Source organism: Microcaecilia unicolor, chromosome 1, assembly GCF_901765095.1.
Source record: "Microcaecilia unicolor chromosome 1, aMicUni1.1, whole genome shotgun sequence".
NCBI lineage: Eukaryota > Metazoa > Chordata > Amphibia > Gymnophiona > Siphonopidae > Microcaecilia > Microcaecilia unicolor.
The window spans coordinates 101,625,541-101,651,035 of NC_044031.1; the positions used below are offsets into that span (position 1 = coordinate 101,625,541).

Consider the following 25,495-nt stretch of genomic DNA (forward strand, 5'->3'; position numbering starts at 1 on the left):
AGGCATCTCCCCCCCCCCACCCCCCCCCACCCCAGAAATTCTTCACTCTGCAGCAGTATTCAAAAGCTACCCTGGTTTGTATTGGGCCTTTCCCTCTGACCCAGCACATTTGAGAGAGAGGGAGAGAATGGATGAAGGCACATTTGAGAAAAAGAGAGAGAGAATGAGAATGGGTGAAGGGAAGGGAGCACATTTGAGAGAGAAAATGGGTGAAAGCATGGGGGTATATTTTGAGAGAATGGGTGATGGCACGGGGGAGCACATATGAGAGAAAGAGAATGGGTAAAGGCACAGGGGAGGGGGTACATATATGAGCGAGAAAGAAATGGGTGAAAACACAGGGGAGGGGTGCACATATGAGAGAGGGAGAGAATAGGCTCAGTCCCCTTCCAAAGCTGCAGTACCTGTTCAATGGTTGGTGGAGTAGCTGAAGCCCCAACAGCCGAAGAAATTCGCTGTCCAAGTCACCCCAGTCCTCCTTGTACTGCTTCAGGAGCGAGGAAGTCAGCGGGGTGCCTCCAGTCACCAAAGCTTGCACTTCTCAAGCATGCTCAGTTCATGAACTGAGAATGTTTTGAAATACAAGCATTGGTGGCTGGAAGCACCCTGCTGACTTCCTCGCTCCTGAGGCAACACAAGGAGGAAGGGGGGGGGGGGGGGGTCACTTTGGAGGTTCTTCGACATCTTCAGCAGCAAAGGTATGATATCTAATATGGGGGGGGGGGAGGAGAAGAAATTTGTGTCGTTGTCCCCCCCCCCAATGGACTGCCTTCTTTAATCGTGATTAACAATTTTAACTGAACCGCAGACCTACCATTTTCATCTCCACCATCTCCCAATGGGAGAGCATTCCAGCTACCTACCACTCTCTCCATGAAAAAAATACTTCCTGATGTTATTCCTGAGTCGGCCTGCAACCTCAATTCATGCCTTCTTCCCACCTCTGGAAAAGGTTTGTTTGTATATTAACACCTTTCAAATAATTGAATGTCTGTATCATATCACCCCTGTCTCTCCTTTCCTTTAGGTCCTCAAATCTCTCCTCTTGTGTCTTGATGCGCAAACCCAATACTATTTTCAATCCTTTTATCTGAATTGCTTCGAGTCTTTTTACATCCTTAGCAAGATACGGCCTCCAAAACTGAACACAATACTCCAAGTAGGGCTTCGCCAACAACTTGTACAAGGGCATCAACACCTCCTTTCTTCTGCTGGTCACACCCCTCTCTATGCAGCCCAGCATCCTTCAGGATGTGGCCATCTCCTTGTCACATTGCTTCGTCACCCCAAGATTCGCAGAAAGATCCCTCTACGCTTATCAATCTCTCGCCTGCTAGCTCATACATCTCTCCTTTGGATTTCTGCACCCCAAGTGCATCACTCTGCTCTTCTTCGAATTAAATTTTAACTACCAGACCTTTGACCATTTTATCAAATTTTGGAGATCTCTTCTCATGATTTCTACAATCTCTGGGGTATCCATTGTGTTGGCGATCTTCATGTCATCCAGAAAAAGCAAACTTTTCCTTCTAACTCTTCAGCAATGTCTCTCAAATATATTAACAGAACTGGCCCCAGTACCAACCCCCGAGGCACTCCACTACTCACCTTCCTTTTCCTCCCAGCAAATTCCATTTACCACCACCCTCTGTCGCCTGTTGGTTAACCAGTTTCCAATCCAGTTCACCACTTTGGGTCCTAAATTCAGCCCTTTCAGCTTATTCATGAAGTCTTCTGTGAGGAATCATATCAAAGGCTTTGCTGAAATCCAGCATATGTTCTTTATCCAGTTTTTTGGTCACCCAGTCAAAGAAATCAATTGGATTCTTTTTGGCAGGATATTCCTTTGGTAAAACCATGTTGCCTCAGTTCCTACAACCCGTTGGATTCTAGAAAGTTAGCTATCTTTTACTTCACCGGTGACTCCATTATTTTTTCTAACACCAAGGTGAGGCTTACCGGCCTGTAGCTTCCCACTTCTTCCCTATCCCCGCTTTTGTGAAGAGGGACCACATCCACTCTTCTCCAATCCCGCTGAAACTCAACCACTACCCCACCCTTTCCTTCTTCACTGCCAGGGATCCTGTGTGTTCATTCAATGGCAATTGGTGAAGTTTGGTCTTACCTGATAGTACCCATTCCTTGATTCCTGCTAGACCAGACCAGCCAACAGGTCATGTTTTCCTACCAGCAGTTGAAGGCAGAGAAGTTCAACACTTTCAGTGACATCACCAACATAAGGAGTAATTCAACCTGAAAGCTGTCAATATGCCTATGCCAAAGCAAGAACACAGAAACTTATACATAACTTAAATATAAAAAAAAAACCCAGCATAACTGGACATTAGCAATCAGACAATAATCTGAATGACTTTGAAAATGTTGAAAGAGAAATTGATTCACATGGAAGGATGGAAGGAATAGTCCAAATCATGACAGTTTGAGATGAAGGACAAAAAAATGATCCCTACATGATAGACCTGTCTTGGTGAACAGCCACCCACCAGGAGAACCAACTTCAAGGCAAGACCCCAGAGAAGCCTGTTTCAAGGGCTCAAAAGAGGGAATTAGTGAGCACATGTAACACCAGATGAAGGTATCTCTATGAAAGAGAGGAGGACAGATCTATTTAACTCATCTTAAATGCACAATATCAACCTGATTTCTTTTACCTTACCCTGGGCCTGGAACCTTGAATAATATAGCCACAGAGAGGGTTAAAAGTGAAATAAATCAATTTATTTGAGAACAGAAAAACTGGTAACAGTAGGAAATAAACTCATAGTGGCCAGCTCCTGGAGGGTCACGACGTTCACTCATCTGTCTTGCAAAAGACAGCACAAACAGCTTGCTTCTGGCCTGGAATACCAGAGTTACAGCTTTGTCTTTGCAAAATGCAGCACAATTAGCCAGGCTTGGCCCTCAGTTTAAAAGTTAGTTTTAGCAGGATTCCAAGCTAAGGACTTCTCTATTCTGGGCCTCCGTGACTGATCTATGCTGAGAGTTTTTGTCCTGTCTTTACCATACCCTCCTTGCTGTGCTCCTGTAAAGTCATCTCTTCCTTGTTTTGTGGCCCACTGTTTAAGATGGTTCTGTGACTGTGAGGAAGTGCTGTTAAGGGGAAGTGATAATTTCCTATAGACTCCCTCACACAAGGTTGCCACTTGCACTTTGAGAATTGAGAGCCAGGCTATGTTTTAGCCCCCTCTTGAAGAAAGGCTAAAATGGTCCCCAAGTCTATCTGCCAAGGACATGGTGCAACCTGAACATCAGTGCTCACATAATCTCCATACTTGGACATAAGCTAAGGATATAGACATCTGACAAGCTTTCAGCATCATGGCTACAACAGATGCCAAGTATCTCTTGTAGCTCAAACACAACCTCTCGAGGGTCAGGCCATGAACAAACAGGGATCCATATTTTCTGTCAACAATAGGCCCTGACATGGAAACCTGGAAATTTTAAGAAATGGCAAATGGCTGTGTCTAGCAGCCATGCTGGGTTTGTGTACCAAAGATGGTGCAGCCAATCTAGAGCCACCAGAATGATGAGAAATGAATGACTAGTGAGCTGTCTGCTGAGATAGTCTGTCATGTTGTGGAGACAGGGAAATCGATATGAGATTTAGTTTCATCCTACTGCATAGCCAACTGATCTCCTTTGCTACAGCAGCATTTCTGGTGCCACCTTGTTTGCTGACACACCACAGCAATGGCACTGTCCAACATCCCTTATATTGCCTTTCCCTGAATTAACAAAAGTGCTGCATGCCCAAACGTATGGCCCTCATTTTCAACCAACTGATGGACCAAAATGCTTCCAGGGCTGACCAATGCCCCTGGGTGACTCATCCCAGACAAACATGCCTCCAGCCCTCTAGGATCATATCAATGGTCAATACCAACCAATCCAGGGTATCCAGAGGATCTCCCTTCAGGAAACGGGCTGGATTTTTCCACAGCAAGGAACCAGAAGCTGCAGCTCAAACTGCTGTGAGTTGTACGACAAACACAACAACAGGGCCCACTTGACTGGTTTCATGTGTGCTGCAATGGAGCCAATAAGATGGAGATAATCCCAAGCTCTTGGTGTCCGATGAAAGCAGAACTATTTTTCTGAGCAGTTTTGCCACACATTTCGAAGCAAAGAAGACTGCCCCTTCCCTCCCTGCAGTGTCCAAACTGACACTAAAGTATACAAAACCTTGGGCTGGAACCAGCTAACTCCTGGCAGAATTCACCACCCAGCCTGGACACTCCAACAGCTGAATCACTCTGGCCACAACCACTCAAGAAGCCACAAAACAACTGGCTTGGAAAGCAGCAAACAAGATTCGGAGGTGGGGGGGGGGGGGGGGGGTTGCTGTTACCCAAAATATCAGACTCAGGACTGTTACTTCTGCTCCAGCATCCAGAAACTTAGGTAACACTTGGGGCTGTCTCAGATTACAATGTGAAAGCAAGCTTCTGCCAGGTCCACAGAGGTAAGAAACTCCCAGAGACTGAGAGCACAAAACACACACACCAAACAAAAGAAAAAAAAAAAAAGTACTAGGAGCCTTCACAAGCAAGATGAATCCTTTAATCGCAAAACATATGTCTTGTATATCAATCTTGTATCATTGACCCGACATGTTTCAGCATGAATCACCTGTGTGTCATGGGTCTATATTAAACACGAATACAACTAGAAATTAAATATTATAAACCAAATGAAAAAACTGACATCACATACATATATTATGTGAACATGCATGTTGGATACTCTAAGGTACACGTGAACCATCGTGTCACTGGTGAGACAACAGGTACTTAAATATGAAATGGTGGAAAAGTAATGTTCATAGTGCTAAACTAAGTTGTTCCTACATATATCATGCAGTGAAGGTCATAGGTCATACAGTAAGTGACAGTGTATATGATAAATATGAACAAGTGAAAGTGTATATCCTAGTGAATTGGTGCTGTGATAAAAATGAAACAGGCATTGTATTTTGCCTACCGTAATACAAATGGAGCCTATTTTAATCCTTGTGTTAAAGGGTGCCAAAAGTAAAAGTTGGACAGCAAAGAAACTCACTGTTGGATTAGTATTATTGGGGATGCACAAACGTAACTAATGTCCTTTGAAAAAAACGGTATAAAATATTTAAAAAGCAATTATTCATAAGAAATATGAAGTTTAGTCATCATTAACCAGAAAGTTTGCAGTTTTGGTCCCAATGTCATCAGATGAAAACCATATTGCATAAAATGCCATTCTAAACTAATAACTAACTTCAAGTACAGGTTTATGTCTATTATCAAGAAACTCTGTTTTTTAATTTCTAAGTATTGGTAAATAACAAAAAACTAAAAGATGCTATAACAAGCTGGTGAAAATATGTAATAAAAAAAAAAATGTTGCCAAAACCTTGCTCTAAGCAGTACTTTTCCTATGAAAACAGTGTAAACTAAAATCAAGCTGCTAGAAATATAACAGAAAAACGGCACCGAAACTTTACACCGAGCAACATTTTTCATACCATGTTAAACTATGGAGAATGTATGAACTAAAACCAAGCCTTCAACATTAAAGAAAGCGGAATCCATTGTCCAGTGTTTCAGAACTGTCATTGATATGTATGTTGTTATTGATAAGTATGCGCCAAATCCTTTACTAAGAACGGCGCAACCTTCATAGCGCTTACATTGATAGGATCACCTAAATTCGACTCCAACTTAAAAAAAGCTTTACATATACTAGAAGCGAGATCCACTGTTCTATACTCAGTAAAAGATAGGCAAAGATAACACACTTACCACACACAATGTATACTAGACGTTCCTGCTTGTTCAACACTGAAACACTGAGTCTCTCTTTCTCTGAGAATAGTCTAACAAAAAAATGGCATTCCATTCTTCAGTTTAAATAATGAACTAGCTGATATCATCATGACATTTAACATTGTAAGTTAGAAGTGGTGGTGCCCTGCACTGCTAACAGATGTCATCAATAAGTTCTTAAAAAATGTGTATGTATGCTGGCTAGACCGCAAAATATATCTATAAATCAATGGCAGATGATTCACCTCAGACTGAAAATTAGTGAAGGGTGATTAACCTTAGACTGATCATAATGAACAGATTGTACTGCAGTATCACAATGCAGACCAAATGAAATTGAAGTGTACTGCAAATAACAATGTGTGTGTTGTCTTTTAAATCAAGTCTAAAGGTGTCACAATCAGTCAGTGTTGTGATAATCTAATGTAGATCTGAATGTGAAAATGGGCCAAAATAAAGTTAATACTCACTGTATTAGTATCTCTAAGGAGATCTCTTAGAGACACTCTATTTATGTTCACATGTTGAAATCGCAAATACTGAAGTGTAAATTTAAATGATCTTGATAATAAACAATGCTACATTAAACATTTGTTTGTGTCAAATATTTCAGTTGTATGTATAAAACTGATAATGATAAAAAGTAATAAATAGTAATCAAGAAAAATAAAGTCGCTGATCATCACATTAGGTTTGAAATAAAAAAAAGTTTTTGAATAAATAAATCCTGTAAAGGTTTTTTTTCCATCTGAAGACTGGAGATGTGACCCACAGTCCTCTTCCATTCTCCAAGTATCTCTGTAACCAGTGGGGATTATAACGATTTTCAGAGTGCAGCCATTGGACGAGCTGAGCTGAACTCACACCAGAGGATTCACCTGGTGGCCAGAAGAAATGTGTATTGACATTAAACAACACTTATATATTGGAGGTCACGTGATGCTGTGAGTGGCGAAAGACGTGAGTCACATCGGCTGCTCGGGGCCCCATCCGCAGTTTGGCTATTCCACCCCTCTCCTGGACTTTAAAACCTAGATTTTGGATTTATGAGCTGGTAACAACATATGGACAAATACTTAACGCGAGCCGCAATGGCGCAAGCACCTAAAAGCTTGACACGGAAAAAGGAGCGGCAGAAACCTTTGTATTCCAGAATGGTGGCTGCCTCCCCAGCTGCCTCGCCGCCCCGCTCGCCCCCGGACAACATGGTCTTAGAACTTAGAGATTCGGTGGTATGCGCCCTGGACCCTAGATTCACACAACTGTCGGAACTTACAGGATTAACAGCTCTAACCTTCGAGCTAACACGCAGGACTGGGGAGCTGGAAGCGTGAGTGTTCGAGGTGCAGGATGTACAACAGGCCCATGCAGGAGAACTAGAAAAACCGGAGCACTTGACCCAAGAATACCATCAGAAACTGAAGGATCTGGAGAATCGCTCCTGCCACGATAATTTGAGGTTTGTTGGATTTCCAGAATCTATTGCTGAAACGAAACTTAAACAAACACTGGAAACATGGCTTCTAGCAACTTTCCTGGAAGTTGGGGAGGGAAGGGCGATCCGCCTTGAACGGGCCCCCATCGTATTGGCCAAAAGACCACAAGAGATCCAAGGCCTCGGGTTGTGATTGCTAAATTTCACAGCTACTCTCAGAAATCAGCACTGCTGCGGCTCTATAAAAAGTGCAGAGAGGATACAAAATTTGATGGCGAACTGGTAAAAAATTTTCAGGACTATTCTGCGGCCTTGATGGTTAAGTGCTGTGCTTTCTCTATAACCTGTGCAAAACAACTCCTCTTTATTCTGCAGTACCCAGCCACCCTGAAAGTTCTTATAAATGGCACATGGAAAACCTTTCTAACGCCTGAAGAAGCGTTGGAGTGGCTTAACCGACCAGATACTTGAACAGAGTCAGACACAAGGTTGCTGCCTTGGATTACACGTTCCCTTGTGCTTGGGAGAGCATGTTTGAGAGTTGCCATGTTGGCAGTTTTGCGAGTTTAGAATTGGGATGGAACTATCTGAAGCCGTATAAGGGTCACTTATGTGCCGGTCAGACTCGACTGCAGATGGAAGACCTACACACAGGAGCGGTTAGGATTACTGGGGACCAGCAACCCTGGGACCCGCTGCAGTGAGTGACCAGTTTGCAGAGAGAACACATAACTGGTTAATCTGCACAGATTCTCTGTTTGTAACTCTGGGAGACATGTGTTACGGGTTTAAGTCTACAATGGCGGACTGGGATGGGGACCCCACAGCGTTCTAGATCTCCTTTGACTGTCCTTTCATAGGAGGGGGCAGTCATAGTTATCTAGGAAAAGGGCAGGGTCTAGTGGGATTGTTATATTTGGTGGGGGGGAAGGGGGTGGGGGAGGAGTGGTTGGGCGGGAAGGGACGGCTGGGGGTGGGATTTGGTTTGCGGGGCAGAGGGTGGAGAACCGACTGAAGGGTGATGTGAATGTTGGGTTGTTGTATCGAGTGGTGGGAGTCGTGCGTGCTGGGTGTATGGATCTTTGTGCAACACAAGGGGAGCTATACACCTACCTGACCAGCTGTTTGGATGGCCCCTGGCTGAGGCTGGGCAGCAGGGGGTCTAAGAGGGAATTGAAAGTATTAGTGTGGGCTCTGGATGAATGGGATGGCTAGGACCCCACCAACGCGTTCAATTTCTTGGAATGTGGCAGGGACCACGTCCCCTATTAAGCGCTCCAAAATCTTGTTGACTCTTAAGCACCATGGGGCCTCCATAGCATGCCTACAGGAGACGAAACTCTCAAACACAGAACATCAGAAGCTGTGCCAGCAGTGGGTGGGGGAATGCTACTTCTCCTCCTCTGCTGGTCGACAGGGGGGGGGGGGTGTGGTGTGGCAGTTTTGCTTAAGCGGGGTCTGCCCTGTGTGTCACGACTGGTGGAGAAAGACTCTGAGGGCAGATATGTATTGGTGCACCTTAATTATATAGGTCAAGAGTATTACTTATGCGCTGTATATGGGCCAAATGTCTATGAAGCTGAGTTCTTTCATGCACTTGTTAATTTAGGTCTTAAATACGACACGGCCCCGTGGATTATGGTGGGTGACTTTAACCAGGTCTTTGATCCAAGTTTGGATTGCTCCTCGCCTGGGGCATGGAGTGCGCTGGCTAAAGGTAGGGGTTTGCAGGCTGCTGGATTTGGTGGACCCGTGGCGTTTGCTACACCCGACACAGCGTGATTACACACACTTATCCTGGGCCCACCAGTCCTGGTCTCGTATTGATTATATTCTGCTAGCAGCCACAATTTTCTCAAGGGTGGTATCAGCAGATTTGGGCCCTATGGCGATATCAGATCACACTCCAATCTGGGTGGACTTATCACTGGGTCTAAACGTAGGTACAGCTGGTATTTGGAGATTTCCATCTTACCTCTCAGATAACCCTGATTTTCACAACTTCCTGGCTCAGAAATGGAATCTTTTCGCAGAAACCAATGTAGGCCATTGGGAGACCCCAGATTTGTTCTGGGAAACATCGAAGGCAGTGATACAGGGTGAAATAATTAGTTATGTGAGTGCACAAAACAGGAGAATCACCCAGGGGATTCTCTTGATGGAACACCTGTATCAACAAGCTAAACAGGCCTATTTGAAGCATCCGTCCGGGGCCACCTTTGAGAATGTGAAAGCTGCTCTGGCTGCTCTGAACTCTTTGCTTCATGAGTGAATGAAAAAGCAATTATTCTCTCAACGTTGTCAATTGGCCAGGTAAACTACCTGCCCAGGTGGTGAAAGCGTGGTCAGCTAGAACATTCATTCCTACGCTGGTGGCACCGGATGGGTCTAGGAAATCTAACCCCACTGACATTATGCAAATCTTTCATGACTATTTTTCACAAATGTACCAAGCGGATCTGGAACAGGGGGGACCCCTCTCTGGTAGACTACCTCGTGGACTCGGGTCTTCCTACTCTTTCTCCTGAGGCTAGCAACTCCTTAAGCGCCCCATTGTGTGCAAGTGAGGTCCAACAGATAAGTCTCTGACACTGGGTACTGCCCCAGGAGCCGACGGATTCTCCCCAGAATACTATAAGATGCTGGTTCAACAAGTGAGCGCATCAGTTACACTATTCTATGAGGAGGTGATTTCAGGGGGAACCTTCCCTGCATGAGCTAACAAAGCACTTATAGTACTCATTCCCAAACCTGGTAAAGCTCCTGATTCCCCTGAGGCTTATCGCCCAATTTCGCTGCGCAATGTGGACGTAAAAATCTTGGCAAGGGTGCTGGCAGATAGGCTAGCTAAGCATATTCCCGATCTGGTGGGAGACCACCAGGTGGGATTTGTCAGAGGGCGGCACCCAGGTCTAAATGTTCGTAGAGCGCTGTTGGCGGCGGCCCAGATGCGGAGAAAGCCTTCGATCGTGTACCCTGGGAATACCTCTTTGAGGTGTTGCGATATGTAGGGATGAAGGGGTGGTTTCTGCAGGCAGTGGGCACCTTATACATGGAACCGGTGGCCCATGTGCTGGTGAATGGCTTATGCTCTCCTAGCTTTCGGGTGGGTAGAGGAACCCGACAGGGGTGCCCGTTATCTCCTCTTTTGTTTTTGTTATATTTAGAACCTCTACTCCGCACCATACTAAGAGATCCGGCAATCACGGGAGTTCTGCTACCCCATCTCTCTATTAAGGTGTTGGCCTTCGCAGATGACATATTGCTTACCATTACGAACCCCCAGAGCTCCTTGGCCGCTGTGCTGGATGTTATAGCAGAACATGGATATTATTCGGGCTTCAAACAACTTACAGAAATCGGAGGCCTTACTGATCCCTGTTTCAGTGAGGAAGGAATGGGAGGAATTCTTCCTATTAAAATGGGCAACTGGCCATATCAAATATCTAGGCATTAGGGTCTCAGCAGATTTGAAACAACTCTACGCTATTAATCTGGCTCCACTGTGGGCATCTACTCAAACTTCTCTGAGGATGTGGCAACCTCTTCCTGCATCTCTGTGGGGAAGGATTGCGTTATACAATATGATAATAGTCCCTAAGTAGCTCTATGTTATACAAGTATTGTCCCTCTTTTTCCTGCAACACGATGAACGGCTGTTGCATCGATTGCTGGTGAAATTGTTTTGAAATGGACGGTGAGCTCGGGTCCCTTTTTTGCAGATGTATCTTCCTATGGCCAAGGGTGGCCTTGGAGCGCTCAATATTAAAGCAATCTCAATGGCTGGCTGTATGAGACATCTGAGCGACTGGTTTAGGGGTACGACTTTCTTTTCCTTCCCGGCTACTGAGGGTATGGTGCTGAGCCCGCACCACTTTAGTTATTGGCTACATGTGGCCCCTGGTCGAGCGGCTGCGAGATTGAGTTTTGCCCCCCTCTTTCTTCCCCTGCAGAGGGCATGATGTTGGGTCTGTAGGCTTTACAATCTTGACCCTCATGTATCCCCATTGTTGCCAATTTGGGGGAATGCAGACTTCCCTGTGGGTAGGTCCTCGGCAGTTTTCTGCAGGTGGAGGGAGGAGGGGACTTTTTCTCTTCCAAGTTTTAAATAAGGATGGCACATGTAAAGCTTTCCAGGACTTATGTACTAGCAAGCACTTGACCCCCTCAGGCCTTTCTCCCCTATCTGCAACTGCATCATTATATTGCCTCGTTACCACAGGCCTACATGTCTATGACAAAATGGGAACTAGTTGCGATATATGACCTAGAAGCACAATTAGCAGTTCCCATGAAATATTTTCATAACCAATTGAGGCACTATTTAAGGCGTGCTATGGGGACCTGGCGCAGAGTTGGTCTGGAGAGTTGAGATACCAGATACAAAATAAAACATTACAGCCAGCTTACGAACCTGTTACGGGGCTTTTGGGAGTGCTGATAGTCGGGAGTTGCAGTATAAATTTATTATGCACCTATATATCTCGCGACATAGGGCCTTTAGGGCTACTCTGCACCCCTGTGATGATTGCCTGAAATGTGGGGGAACTGGAGCTCATTTGGGCCATATGTTCTGGCTATGTCCTCCAGTTCTGGCATTCTGGATGACCCTTTGTGCCCATGTGTCTGGGATTTGGAGGATTAGGTGGCGACCCTCCCCTGCACTGCTGTTCAATGTGTATCATACAGGGGAATCCCGCAGAGCGGGTCTAACAACTTTCCTAAGGTGGGCGGGTCTGATGGGGGAAAAAAAAAAAACCCTAAATATTGAGTGTCTGGCTGCTTCCCGATTGCCCCTCGGTTCTGCAGTGGCGGTCCCTTATGATCTCCTTGAGTACAGTGGAGCATAGGGATGTTCGGAATCTGGCCTCCCAGCGTCTCTTGCAATGCTGGTCTCCCTTCTGGGACACGCTAACGCCGACTGCTCGGAGTACAATTTTGAATGGTTGATGGTTGATGCCCTCTAAGGGAGTGGGAGAGGAACTTGAGGGGGGGGAGGGGGTCGATTTACTTTAGTTTTCAGGGGGGGGGGGGGGGTAAAAGCAAGTGTAATATGGGTGTTATGCCAAAATGATAAATCTCAAAACTATTGATTACCTATTATTGTAACCGCACACATTTGCATAAAGTAAAAAAAAAAAAAAAATCCTGTGAAAACATTATTGAATATAACAACGATAAAATAAAGACATATATTTTAAAAAAAATTTAAACATACCGCTATCGATTTCATAATCAACTGATGGTTAAACACATATAAACATTATTGGGTGATAGGATCTTGGGGGTGATAGTATTTGAGGATCTGAAGGCGACGAAACAGTGTGACAAGGCGGTGGCCGTAGCGAGAAGGTTGCTAGGATGTATAGAGAGAGAGGTGTGACCAGCAGAAGAAAAGAGGTGTTGATGCCCCTGTACAAGTCGTTGGTGAGGCCCCACCTGGAGTATTGTGTTCAGTTTTGGAGGCCATATATCTTGCTAAGGATGTAAAAAGAATTGAAGCAGTGCAAAGAAAAGCTACGAAAATGGTATGGGATTTGCGTTACAAGATGAGGAGAGACTTGCGCACCTGAACATGTATACCCTGGAGGAGAGAAGAAACAGGGGTGATATGATACAGATGTTCAAATATTTGAAAGGTATAAATCCGCAAACGAACCTTTTCCGTAGATGGGAAGGCGGTATAACTACAGGACATGAAATGAGCTTGAAGGGGGGCAGACTCAAGAAAAATGTCAGGAAATATTTTTTCACGGACAGTGGTGGATGCTTGGAATGCCCTCCCGCGGGAGGTGGTGGAGATGAAAACGGTAGCAGAATTCAAAAATGTGTCGGATAAACAGAATCCTGTTCGGAAGGAATGGATCCTCAGAAGCTTAGCCGAGATTGGGTGGCAGAGCCGGTGGGGGGAGGCGGGGCTGGTGGTTGGGAGGTGGGCCTGGTTCTGGACAGACTTCTACGGTCTGAAAATGGCAGAAACAAATCAAGGTCAGGTAAACACAAAGTAGCACATATGAGTTTAAATTGTTGGGCAGACTAGATGGACCGTGCAGGTCTTTTTCTGCCGTCATCTACTATGTTACTACGCAAGTGTTAAATAATATCCTTTAGTGTATATTTAAAAGAAACCACACAATTACTGTACACCGCCTTGAGTGAATTCCTTCAAAAAGGCAGTAAATAAATCCTCATAAATAAACAAAACACACATTCAGTTAATAACGAGGGAGACAATGTAAATTGAGAAAGATCATATAAAACAGATCTTAGGTACGCAGAGAGATGAAAAGCAATATTCATAGCAACAAATGTGAACCACATTAAAATATCTAATTTGAATGTCCAAATTGACATTATGGTTAAAAATAAACAAAGGCTCATGTCCATCCCGGAGATGACACTGTGATGAAACAGGGTATCAATACTAAAATACAGTACTGTTAATGCATAAAAGGTCCAGTTCATTGTTCAGACCCACTGATGAGACTGTATCCATTTCGAAGATACATCGCTGTTCCTTCTGTAATAAAAGGGAGTTCACATAACCTACCCGCCATGGTGTTTTGGCTACTTGATAAACAAAATATCTCAGGACGGTAAAGGAATGTGAGAATTCTGCGCAATGTTGAACCAGAGGTGCAGTTAAGACATTTCTTCATATGTTACTTCTATGTTTTGATTTTCCTCATGGCTTTTCCCACATAAAGTAAGGAATCAGGACAAATAATAATATAGACAACTTCTATGTTGTTTTAAATAATACATTTTATCAGTACGTGGATATCTGAACTCTACTATCCAAAGATGAGGCACAAAAAGAACAGTCCCACATGGACGGTGGCCTACATTGCGATTGAGGATTTGGATGCAGCAGTGCCGATGGGTCAATGATTTCTTTAATGTTTCTCCCACGGGTGTATGCAAAGGTCACTTTTTTTGTTTTGAAAGCAGCGATGACCTTCAAGGCTATGCAAATTATCAGTCAATATCTTTTTAATGTCTCTGGATAGGTTTGAGAATCTCAGACTACAGACAATGTCAGATGAACTCCTATCTGTGTGTGATTCCAACAGCGTCTCTCTTTCAGCTGCCCTTGCTTTTTAGAGACCTTTGTTGATACAGTGTGTAGGATATTCTCTATCTTTGAAGCGTTTCATCATTGGTCTGGCCTGTGTCTCAAATTCGTTGAAGTCACTACAGAGTCTTCTTAAACGTAAAAAGTGTGAGTAGGGGAGATTTTCTTTAAGGCACAACATCTCCATCCAGAAGTGCAGAACTTTGAGGGAGGCACTGATCCCTTTTAAATGCCAGAACTGGGTGAAACATACCAACTTTCCTCGGGCACTATAAAGTTTCAAGTTTACTTTACATTTGATATACTGTCAAATCAGAAAACTTTCAAGGTGGTAAACTAAGTAATGGTCCTGTCCCCCCACTCGTGAGCTGAAACACACTCAACTTAATCAGACACTGCACATCTCTGCCACCACTTGCTTCCTGAGCTCTGACCAGCAAAAGGTGTCTAAAACTGGCTCTACTAGTTCTAAAGCAAAGCCTCTATCAACTGCCTCCAGAACTCACTTGTCAGAGGAGACGGGCCAACTCCAGGTGGAACAAATCAGAGATCCCCACCAGCCTCCCCTGAACCTCCAGAGACCCACCTGACCCATTGCAGTGAGCACTATATTATCAATAAACCTACTGGAAAACTAAACCATATTAGAACAGATCTATCATGCAGTCAATGCTAACAGAAAACAACATCACTTTCACACACGAACACAGACCTCCACCCAGTTTAGAATAAGTAGCCACAAAATAAAAACAGAAATAAAAATTAAACTGAACTCCCAAGAAGTCTTTTCGTACAGTGCAATACCAGAGAAAGAAAAAGCAATGCATGTCCCCCTGTAATGTGCAAATATAAAGATAAACTGACACATTCCAATCACTACATTGCAAATTAACAACTGCAAATAAAACAATAGATGAAAATATGATAAAAAATATATTTAGTTCAATAAAATGTTAGCTTTCAGAGACCAAAACCTCCTTCCACAGATCAGGACAGTATACTGATGTTATGGTATCCTGTCCTCATCTGAGGAAGGCTTTGGTCTCTGAAAGCTAGTCAAAAAAGTACTATAATTAATCCAAAAATGGATAACATCTCATTTCCATTTCCTACTTTTATTAACATTTATTAATACAGCTACCATACTACTTTATTTTAACTAAAAAGAGAATTATTATTATTTATTGCATTTGTATCCCACCTATTTGCAGGCTCAAAGTGGCTTACATAGTATTGATAATATAGTTATTCCAGTGTATCAAGTATAGTTAGTATTGTGTAGAGATTAGTTAAGGGAAGGAAGAAGGAGGAAGGGATTTATTAGGGTATTTATAGAAGGTGGGCTTTCATAATTGAATGGGTTGAAGTGGGTTAGTGGGGCTGTAGGTTCTCATTGTAGGCCTTAACAGATATGTCTTTGTCAATTGTTTTTAGGTCTGTGGGTAATGCATTCCATAACTGCGTGCTCATGTAGGAGAATTCTCTTTTCTACCTTTGTTGTCTGGCCATTTTTTTCAATTGTGTTGGTCCCAGTATCTAGTTTCTGCCGTCCACATCTTGCCAGGATTTCCTGTCCATTTGTCAAATTTCTCTCCTCCTTTTCCTATCAGCTATCTTCATTTTATTTTCTGCCTCTGTCCAGCTCTAATTCTTACTATCCAATCTTCAATTTCCCTCTTTTTCCTGTGTCTACCTACACCTTGCTACCACTTTCACTCACCCTGGCTCTCCCATTTCACTTCCTCTTATTGCCCAGTCTCTCACTAGCTCTATCCTCTCTCCCTCCCCACTTCCATCCAGCATGTGCCCCCCCCCCCCCCTCCATCAGTGCTCCCCTCTGTCCTCCCTCTCCTCTTCCATCCAGCATGTGCCCCTCTGTCCTCCCCACATCTTTCTATCATGACCCCTCTCACCTCCCCATTTCCATTCAGTGTCTGCACCATTCCCGACACTCCTGCCACTACCCTAAACCAGCAGCAGCAGGATCTAAACAAAGTATGAACATCGCAGGGCTGAACTGTACAATACCTGCGACTGTCGGCTGTGCCCTGGAACAAAGTGGCATCAGAGGCGGGTAGGTCCAGTAACGTGTTTTGCTACCGCTACTGGTTTGGAAACGCAACCAGCAGTAGACGGAGCAGGTCTCGATGTTCTAGTCGCATGGTGGGTCAGGACAACTATGCGCCTCTCACCAGAAGCTGTGCAACTTAGAGGAACCAGTGCTGACCACCTAAAATATGCCCGAGCTGCATAGCCTCCAAAGAGAGATGCCTTACAAGACTAACACAAAGACTTCAAAAGCTGCTACAAAAGAGATTCCATCCTGTGCTCTTGAAGATCTTCAATGCAGCACCCCCCTCAACTGGGGCAATAGTCTTCTTTGCCACTGCCAAAATCACAACTGTGACGAAGCTAGAATCTTCTAGATTGCTGAGACGCTATTGGGTGACGTTTAGCCATAGACTGCTCAACATGAAAAGTAGCATCTGGAACTTTCCATCCGCAGAAATATCATCTATTACCCAAAGAATAGAGGACCAATTTGGAAGACTGACATCAACCAAAAGGGGGCCCTGGAAACCAGTACCAGAACTGGACTTATCCACTGAAATCTTAAGAGTGGACAGAACAGGGAAGAGTAAAGTAGCATGTCCTCCTTACCAGAAATATAGACCACAAAGGAACATTTCCTGGTGGAACTTCATCCCCCTCAGAGAGGATGTCTTCTTCTAGACCAAACAATTAGAAAATGTGATGGTGAAAAGCCAGAAAAATGCTTGGGTACATAGGGAGAGGAGTGGCCAGCAGGAAAAAGGGGGTGATAATGCCTCTATATGTGTCTGATGAGACGTCATTTACAGTGCTGTGTATAGTTCTGAAGACTATACTTTCAAAAAGATATAAACAGGATGGAGTTGATCCCGGTGGTCAGTTGTCCTCATTATAACCTTTTGGTGACAGATTAAGGATCTCAATATACATACTTTGAACAAAGACAGGAGATTATGATAGACATTTAATTTAGGGCTCTACAGCTATTAACTGTGATTAAAATTTTTAATCATGGGGTGGACTGTAAAGTGCTCCCCTCAAATTTCCTCTTGAACAGTGCAATATATACATAGCAGATGTAAATTCTCAAAACTGACATATTTTCAATTGCTAAACTAAAAATAAAACTAATTTATCTTTACCGTTGTTGTCTGGTGATTTTATCTTTTCAATCATCCGTTCCCTATCTCTGGTTCTGCTTCTCTGTGCTCCCAGCATAGTTCTGTGCCCTGAAACTCTGCTTCCAGGGCCTCCCGTCTATTCACTATTTTTTTTTCTTTTTTTTTCTCTCCTCTTCTCATCCTGCCCTATTTCCCATCTTTCACATTCAACTTTCATCCATTTTGTCCTCCTTTTCAAATCTGTATAGGTTCCATCTCTTCCTTTCCCCTCGTTCATGGGCACCATCTCACTCTGTTCTCTCCTCTCTTCCCCTTCCTGGGCACCATCTCCTGCTGTTCTTCTCTTCCCTCCCCTTCATGGGCCTTTTCTCCTCCTGTCTCTTCTCTCCCCTTCCCTGGGCATAGTCTCCTCATGTCTGTCTTCTCTTCCCTTCCATAGGCATCGTCTCCTCCTCTCCTGTTCCCTTCCCCTTCATGGGCACTGTCTCTCCCCACCATGATCTCCATTTCTCCCCTGATCACCATCTCCCCGTTTCTCTTCTCTCCCCTTCCCTCTCCTCCCCTCCTTGGGCACTGTCTCTCCCTGCCCTCCATGATCACCATTTATCCCATCCATTTCCATGATCATCATCTCCCTTGTTTTTTTCCATCCCTTATTGCCAGCATCTATCCCTCTCAAATACATCTTTCTTTCTCTCTCTCTCTGCTCTTCTCCCAGCAAATCTTCCTGCGCTACTGAACACAACCCCCCCCCCCCCACACACACACACACAGAAGAACGGACCCCATTCTCAATCTCTCTCCCCCCAATCTTTCAGCACTCCTAAACTCCCCTCCCCCCACCCCCGTGGTCCACATTCTCTCTTTCAGCTGTCTGAAGCCTCTCTCTGTAGCATCCTGCCCAGAAACAGGAAGTTATGTCAGACGAGGCAGGACGCTACAGAGGTTTTGGGCGGCTGAAAGAAGCAGAGCTGAAGGCAAAACCGGAGGGCCGAGGGGAAAAGGTATAAGGAGAGAGAAAGAACCAGTCCTGCTGCCTACAGCCTCTCCAGCCTTACCACGGACCCGAAGTGCCACGGACTCATACCTCCGAGGTTACTTCTGGGTCATGGGTGCATGGCTCCAACCTTCCATATCAGCCTTGGGAGCACAAGCAGCCGAGCTGACCCAGACCGGAACCCAGCAGCCAGTCTTTGCAGCCCAGGTAGCTCACAAAGGGAGCAACGAGGGAGTAAGGTGTTAATGTGTGTGAAAACTTTAAACGCACGTTAAACATTTAACGCGTATTTGTGTTATTAACGCATTAAATGTACAGCCCTAGTTTAAATACCTCCATGGCTTTGAATGCACAGGTAGTGAATCTTTTTCACCTGAAAAGGAAACTCTAGAATGAGGCAGCATAAGATGAACATGAAAGGGGACAGACTTAAGAGTAACTTAAGGAAATAGTTCTTCAGGGAAAGGGTGATGAATTTGTGTAACTTTATTTTCTCTGAAGACAAGCAGGACAACCTATTCTCACATGTAGGAACCTCTAGCTACCAGGCTGTTCAAATTTTAAAAAGAGAAAATAACATAGCCTGGTGAAAGCAACAGCCATGAACTTTTTTTTTTTAACCCTATTTATTATTATTAGTTTGTTTTTGAAATAACCTGGAACAGAAGTAAATGGGCCTAGGAGGGAGGAATTGAATTCTACACCCCAAATAAATGTTGACAGTCTGTCTGACCAAACAATACTGGTTTGTGAACATGTGGATGGAAGTTCACATTGCAGCTTTTCAATCTCCTCTATGGAGGCTGATCTGAGACGGGCTACTAACGGAGCTATAGCTCTAACACCAAGAACCATAACATCCACTCAGGAAAGAACTTAGGACATGTGAAAAGAGCTATTCTGTTATGATTAAAACTTGTGCAAGGTGGATCAGCTTACTATGGTCTAGAGCTCAATGATCCTGTGAGCTGAAGCGACGACCACCAAAAACAAAAATCTTTCTAGGTCAGATACTTGAGATGGAAAGAATTGAGCATCAGAAGGGGGCGCATGCATGATGGACACTGCCAAAAGCATCCAAAGTAAGTGAACACTGGACAGCATATCTGTGCTGGGGCTCTATCAGATAACATCACCTGCATATCACGATAGGCTGTCCTGCTTGTTACAAAGAATCAGCCTAAGAATTGAACCTTGCAGCACCACCACTGGTAATATCTCTTTCCTCAGAGCGAGATCCATTTTACCACTACCCTTTTTCGCCTTCCAAACAACCAGTTCCAACCTAGTCAGTTCACTTCAGGACCCATACCGAGGGCACTTGGTTTATTTATGTCATCTCTACGGAACTGTCTCAAAGACTTTGAAAAAACTTAAGTAAACCACATATAGCACACACCCCTACGTAACTTTTTAGTCATCCAGTCAAAGAAATTAATCAGATTTGTCTGGCAAGACCTGCTTCTAAAGAAACCATGCTGCCTTGGGTCCTGCAATCCAGTGAATTCCAGAAACCTGACTATTCTGTATTTTAAGAAGAGCTTTCCATTAATTTGCTTTCCATAGTGGTCAAATTGGTCTGTGGCTCCCTGCCTTCTCTTTACTTTCACTTCTGTAGAGAGAGGGACCAAATCTGTCCTTCTCTCTGACTCTAAAGAGCACACCACATGCTATCAACTGGTTGAAAACACCTCTGGGAAACACAGTTTTATTTCTTTATACATATGTAAAGTCTTAAGCCTTTTCATAATTTGCTGCCATAGCTGAGGGTCTATCAGACAACTGAAGCATACAGATGAATGACATCTGTCCTAGACTTAACTAGTACAGATCAGTAAATGTGGGATACAAATGCAACAAATAAACAGGGCCCGTTATGCCAAAAAACCAACTTCAGAACTCAAAATGTTTAACCTTCCCACTGTTCAGCCAATACTTCAGTTTATGAGTATTGTTTTGCTCATCGTGGACCGTGCAGGTCTTTTTATGCCGTCATCTACTATGTTACTATCTCTTTCATCTTTGAAAAGATTTGTATATCTGTATAGTGCTGAGTATGCCCAGTAGCTATACAGAAAATGATACAAATTCATTACTACCGATATTACTATGTTTTATCTTTCTGTTAAATTCTGGTCTGTATCTTAATCCTTCATTGAATATAGGTTAAATTTTATTACCTTGTGCAGAGAGCTGTGCAGCTTGAGAAATTAGAGAAGTGATATTGAAAGATGGTCCAGCGGTGAGAATCTTATGAAGTATAGACTGCACAGAAGCTTGTGTCACAGCAGCTGTTAAGAACTAAATATGAAAACAAAAACACAAATTATTAGTAACATAGTAGATGACGGCAGAAAAAAGACCTGCACGGTCCATCTAGTCTGCCCAACAAGATAAACTCATATGTACTACTTCTTGTGTATACCTTACCTTGATTTGTATCTGCCATTTTTCAGGACACAGACCATAGAAGTCTTGCCCAGAACTAGCCCCATTTTCAGGACACAGACCGTAGAAGGTTTATTATTTGTACTAGTATACCTTCTCAAAAAGTGAAAATAATTACCTGTAGCAAGAATTCTCACAGGACAGCAGGCCTTATTTCTCACATGTGGGTAATGCAATCCACACTGCCCATTCTGAGCTAGGAAAGGCTTTACAGATAACAAACCTGCCACACGGGGATAGACCGAAGGTCCATCAAGCTCAGTATTCTATTTCCAACAGTGGACAATCCAGTCACCAAGTACCTGGAAACAGAAGCGTAGCCAGGTTGATAGGCGTGGGGGAGGAAGGAGAGCGGACTGCCGGACTGCACTGGTGCATATTTTAAAAGTGACAGATCGCGCCAAAAATAGGTGCCGTCGCAAGTACTCTTGGGGAATCAGCCGCTCCCCTGGGGACCCACCTAGCTACACTTCTGCCTGTAAAGATCCCAGAACAGTAAAACAGATTTTATGTTGCTTATCCTAGAATATGCTGTGGATTTTCCCAAGTCCATCTTAATAATGGCTCTTCAGAGTATGAGTATCTTCCCGCCCACTGTGAAAGCACAGGACCATGAGTACAATACTACAGCATAAAAGAATAGAGAAGACAACTCTTAAGGGGAGGTGGGAAAGTTTGTGAGAACATAAGACCCACTGTCCTCGGAGAATAACTGCTACAGGTAAGTACCTCCGCTTTCTCCGAGGACAAGCAGGCCTATGATTCTCACATGTGGGAATTAACAGGCTCATTGAAAGCAATAACCAACTGGACCGTGCAACAGCGAGGTCAAACAATATAAACCTGAAACTATAACAATCTTGAGAGAGAGTGCAACCTGGAACAGAACAAAATGGGCCTAGGAGGCTGAGGTTGGACACTAGACCCTCAAACAAATTCTGCAGAACTGTCTGTCCAAATCAAATGTGTTGGGTATCCTGCTCACGGCAGTAGTAAGATGTGAATGTGTGGCCTGAAGACCATGTTCCAGTCTTGCAAATTTCTTCAATGGAGGCTGACCTCAAGTGGGTACCATCAGTCATGGCTCTAACAGTGTAACCCTTGACATGACTCTCAAGAGCCAGCCCAGGCTGGGAATAAGTGAAAGAAATGCAATCTGCCAGCCAATTGGACATGGTGTGTTCCCGAAGGTGACCCCCAACCTGTTGGGACCAAAGAAACCAAAAGCTGGGTAGACTGTCTGTGGGGCCTATTCTGCTCCAAGTAAAGGCCAATGCTTTCTGAACTCAAGGTGTGCAGCACACTATTGTCAGGATGGGCTGAGGTTTGGAAAAGAATGTTGGAAGAACGATCAAATGGTTCATATGGAACTCGACACAACCTTAGGTAAAGACTTAGGGTGTGTCTGGAGAACTACTCCGTTATAATAATTCTAGTGTCAGGTAGATTCGACACTAGGGCCTGAAGCTCACTGACCCTGCGAGCTGAAGTAACAACCACCAAAATATGACTTCCAGGTCAAGTACTTCAGATGACAGCAAGTGATTCACAGAGAGTTTTCATCAGCTGGGTGAGAACGGCATTGAGGTCCCATGACACAGGTGGAGGTTTCACCGGGGGGCACTGTCAATAGCAAACCTCTCATGAAGCGAACTCAAGGATGTCCAGAGATGGGCTTATCCTCTACACAGTGATGTTAAAAACTAACTGCACCGAGGTGAACCCCTACAGAGTTGGTTTTAAAACCAGACTCAGAGAGGTATAGAAGGTACTCACTCAAGCAGGGCCTGTGTAGGGCAGGAAACGGGACCTAGAGGCCTGTCCTCACACAGACGGAACATCCTCCAAACGAACACAGTAATATCCCTTGGTGGAATCTTTCCCGGAAGCCTTACAAGGTACGAGACACACCCTCAGGAAAATATAAAGGTAGCAAATATCCAAGCCCTCAACATCCAGGCCGTGAGGGCCAGAGATTGAAGGTAGGATGTAGAAGAGATCCTTGTTCTACGAGATGAGGGTTGGAAACACTCCAATCTCCACAGTTCTCGGAGGATAGCTCCAGAAGAAGGGGGAACCAGATCTGTCGGGGCCAATAAGGAGCGATCAGAATCATGGTCCTACAGTCTTGTTTTGAGTTTCAGCAAGTTTTCCTTATGAGAGGATACGCATACAGGAGATGTGTCCCTCAATGAAGGAGGAAGGCATCCGATGCTAGTCTGTCGTGGGGCCCTGGAGCAGAAACAGAGGGACTTTGTGATGGATTGAGTGGCTAAGAGATCCACCAAGGGGGTGCCCCCACACTCAGATCTCTCGGGCAATGCCTATGTTGAGTCACCACTCGAGCAGTTGCATGACCATGCTCAATGTCAGCCAGGCAGTTGGATTTGCCTTCCAGGTAACTGGCCTTGAGGAGCATTCCCTGCTGGATTGCTCAATGCCACATCCCTACGGTCTCCTGATACAGAGGGCATGATCTCTAGTATCCTCCTTGCTTGTTGGTGTAATACATGGCAACCTGATTGTCGGTTTGAATGAGAACAATCTGGTTGATCAGCCGATCTCTGAAAGCCTTTAGAGTGTTCCAAATCGCCCGGAGCTCCAGAAGGTTGATGTGAAGATCTGTCTGCTCAGCTGACCAAGCACCTTGAGTACAAAGCCTGTCTACATGAGCTCCCACACCAGATGAGATGCACCTGTCTTCAGCACCTTCATGGGCTGTGGAATTTGGAATGAAAGTCTCAGAGTCAAATTGGTCGAATTGTCCTTCAAAACAGAGTCTGAACCAGCTCTGGTGACACTCGGATAACATCTTCCGCTTTCCCTGTGACCTGACGCCGCGGGAAAGCTAGGGTCCACTGGGCAGTTCTCATGTTGAAGACGTTGTCATGGAATCACAAGAACAGTTGATGCCATGTGGCCCAACAACCTCATACATCTACGAGCTGTGACCTGCTGAACTGCTCCGACTCAAGCAGCAAGAGCGATATGAGTGTCCGCCCATACAACAGGGAGGGAAAGCATGAGCCCACTGAGTGTCTAGCAGGGCTTCAATGAACTCCAATCAATGAACAGGGAATAGATGGGATTTTGGGGGTAGTTTAAAACAAACCCTATTAGCACTAACACCCAAATAATCATTGGGGATAGTTTAAAATAAACCCTATTAGCACTAACACCCAAATAATCATTGGGGATAGTTTAAAATAAACCCTATTAGCACTAACACCCAAATAATCATCCACATGGTCTCCTGAACATTGTCCTTTGACACCAGTCAATCATTTCCACAATTACCTAGAACAGAATCCCAGCCCCTCTTCCCTGGTGGAACGGACTCGGCTGCATGTGCCTTTAGAAGGGCTGAGAGTTCCTCTGCAAGTACCTGCTTGTGCTGAAAGCTCAAGTGATTTGCTCTCGGTGGGCAATCTGGCAGGGCGTATCCAAGACAATTTGAAGGACCCATTGGCCGTAAATTACAAGGGGCCACCTTTCTTGAAAAAAATTCAGCCTCTCCCCTCAACCAGCAAGTCGTCCAGAACGGTCACTTTTACAACGGCTATGCTATGTGAGTCAGTCAAAAGCTCGGCCCCTGCTTCAACTGAGGAGCTATTTGGGTCTTAGGCACATGCTGATGATGAGAACAAATGCACTGAGGTTGAGCCTTCTGAAGCTGGCAAGAAGTGGTATACCTAAGCCTCTGTGAGTAGTAAGTAATCCTCTTTGACTTGCCGAAAAACCTCCCTAAAGATGTAGTTGCAGAAGGCACCCGGGCAGGAGAAAGTATTGATGGTGTCAATATGCTTCTTGATGGAGGTCAGTGACCTCCTCCATCTTCTCTCCAAAAAGATTATTCCCCCAACTTGTAGCATCTGCCAACCTCTGCTAGACTGCCAGGTCCAAATCAGAGACATGCAGCCATGAAATTCTGCACATCGCTTTACTCTGAGCAGAAATCCTGGAAGTTACATCAAAAGTGTCGTAGGCAACCCTTGTCATGGACTTATGACATACCTTCTGCAGCTTGACCAGCTGGCAAAGATTCAGCCTGCTCCGGTAGGAGACAGTCTGCTAAATCAGACATACTATGCAACAAGGATGGCAAGTATAGGCTCACATAGAACTAGTACAATTGGATACGGGAGATGCACAGAGGCCTGATACATCTTCTGCCCAAAAGAACCCAGGATTCTAGCTTTTTGTCAAAGCATAACCCCAAGAACTCGTTCTTTTGAGCACGGATTCCACCACTAGGGAATGATGAGGCAACTGAGTCCAATCAAACTCAGGGAAAGACTGAATCCACTATATAGTGTGAATGTTCTTGGGAAGGACAGGGATCGACAGAAAGGACTCCCAGTTCTTCACTTGACCCGTAAGATCTTGTGAAGCGGGTCCGTCACTAAGAGAAGACTCGTAGTCGAGAACCTCAAACATCTTAGTCCTGGGCTTGTCCTCCACTTCCAAAGGAAGTGGAACGGCATTCGCCATTTCCTTAACAAAAGATGGAAAGGAAAGGCTCTCATGGTGGAGATGTTC

The 25,495-nt window shown here is 44.5% G+C and overlaps 1 protein-coding gene across 1 annotated transcript in view; it reads right to left on the minus strand.

Moving 5' to 3' along the window:
* The window catches only part of WAC (WW domain containing adaptor with coiled-coil), a 219,130-nt gene that overhangs the window by 108,870 nt on the left and 84,765 nt on the right, over positions 1-25,495 (minus strand). The window contains exon 9 of the mRNA XM_030199272.1: positions 20,689-20,809. Coding sequence (XP_030055132.1) covers positions 20,689-20,809 — 121 coding nt within the window. The remainder of the gene's footprint in view (positions 1-20,688; positions 20,810-25,495) is intronic.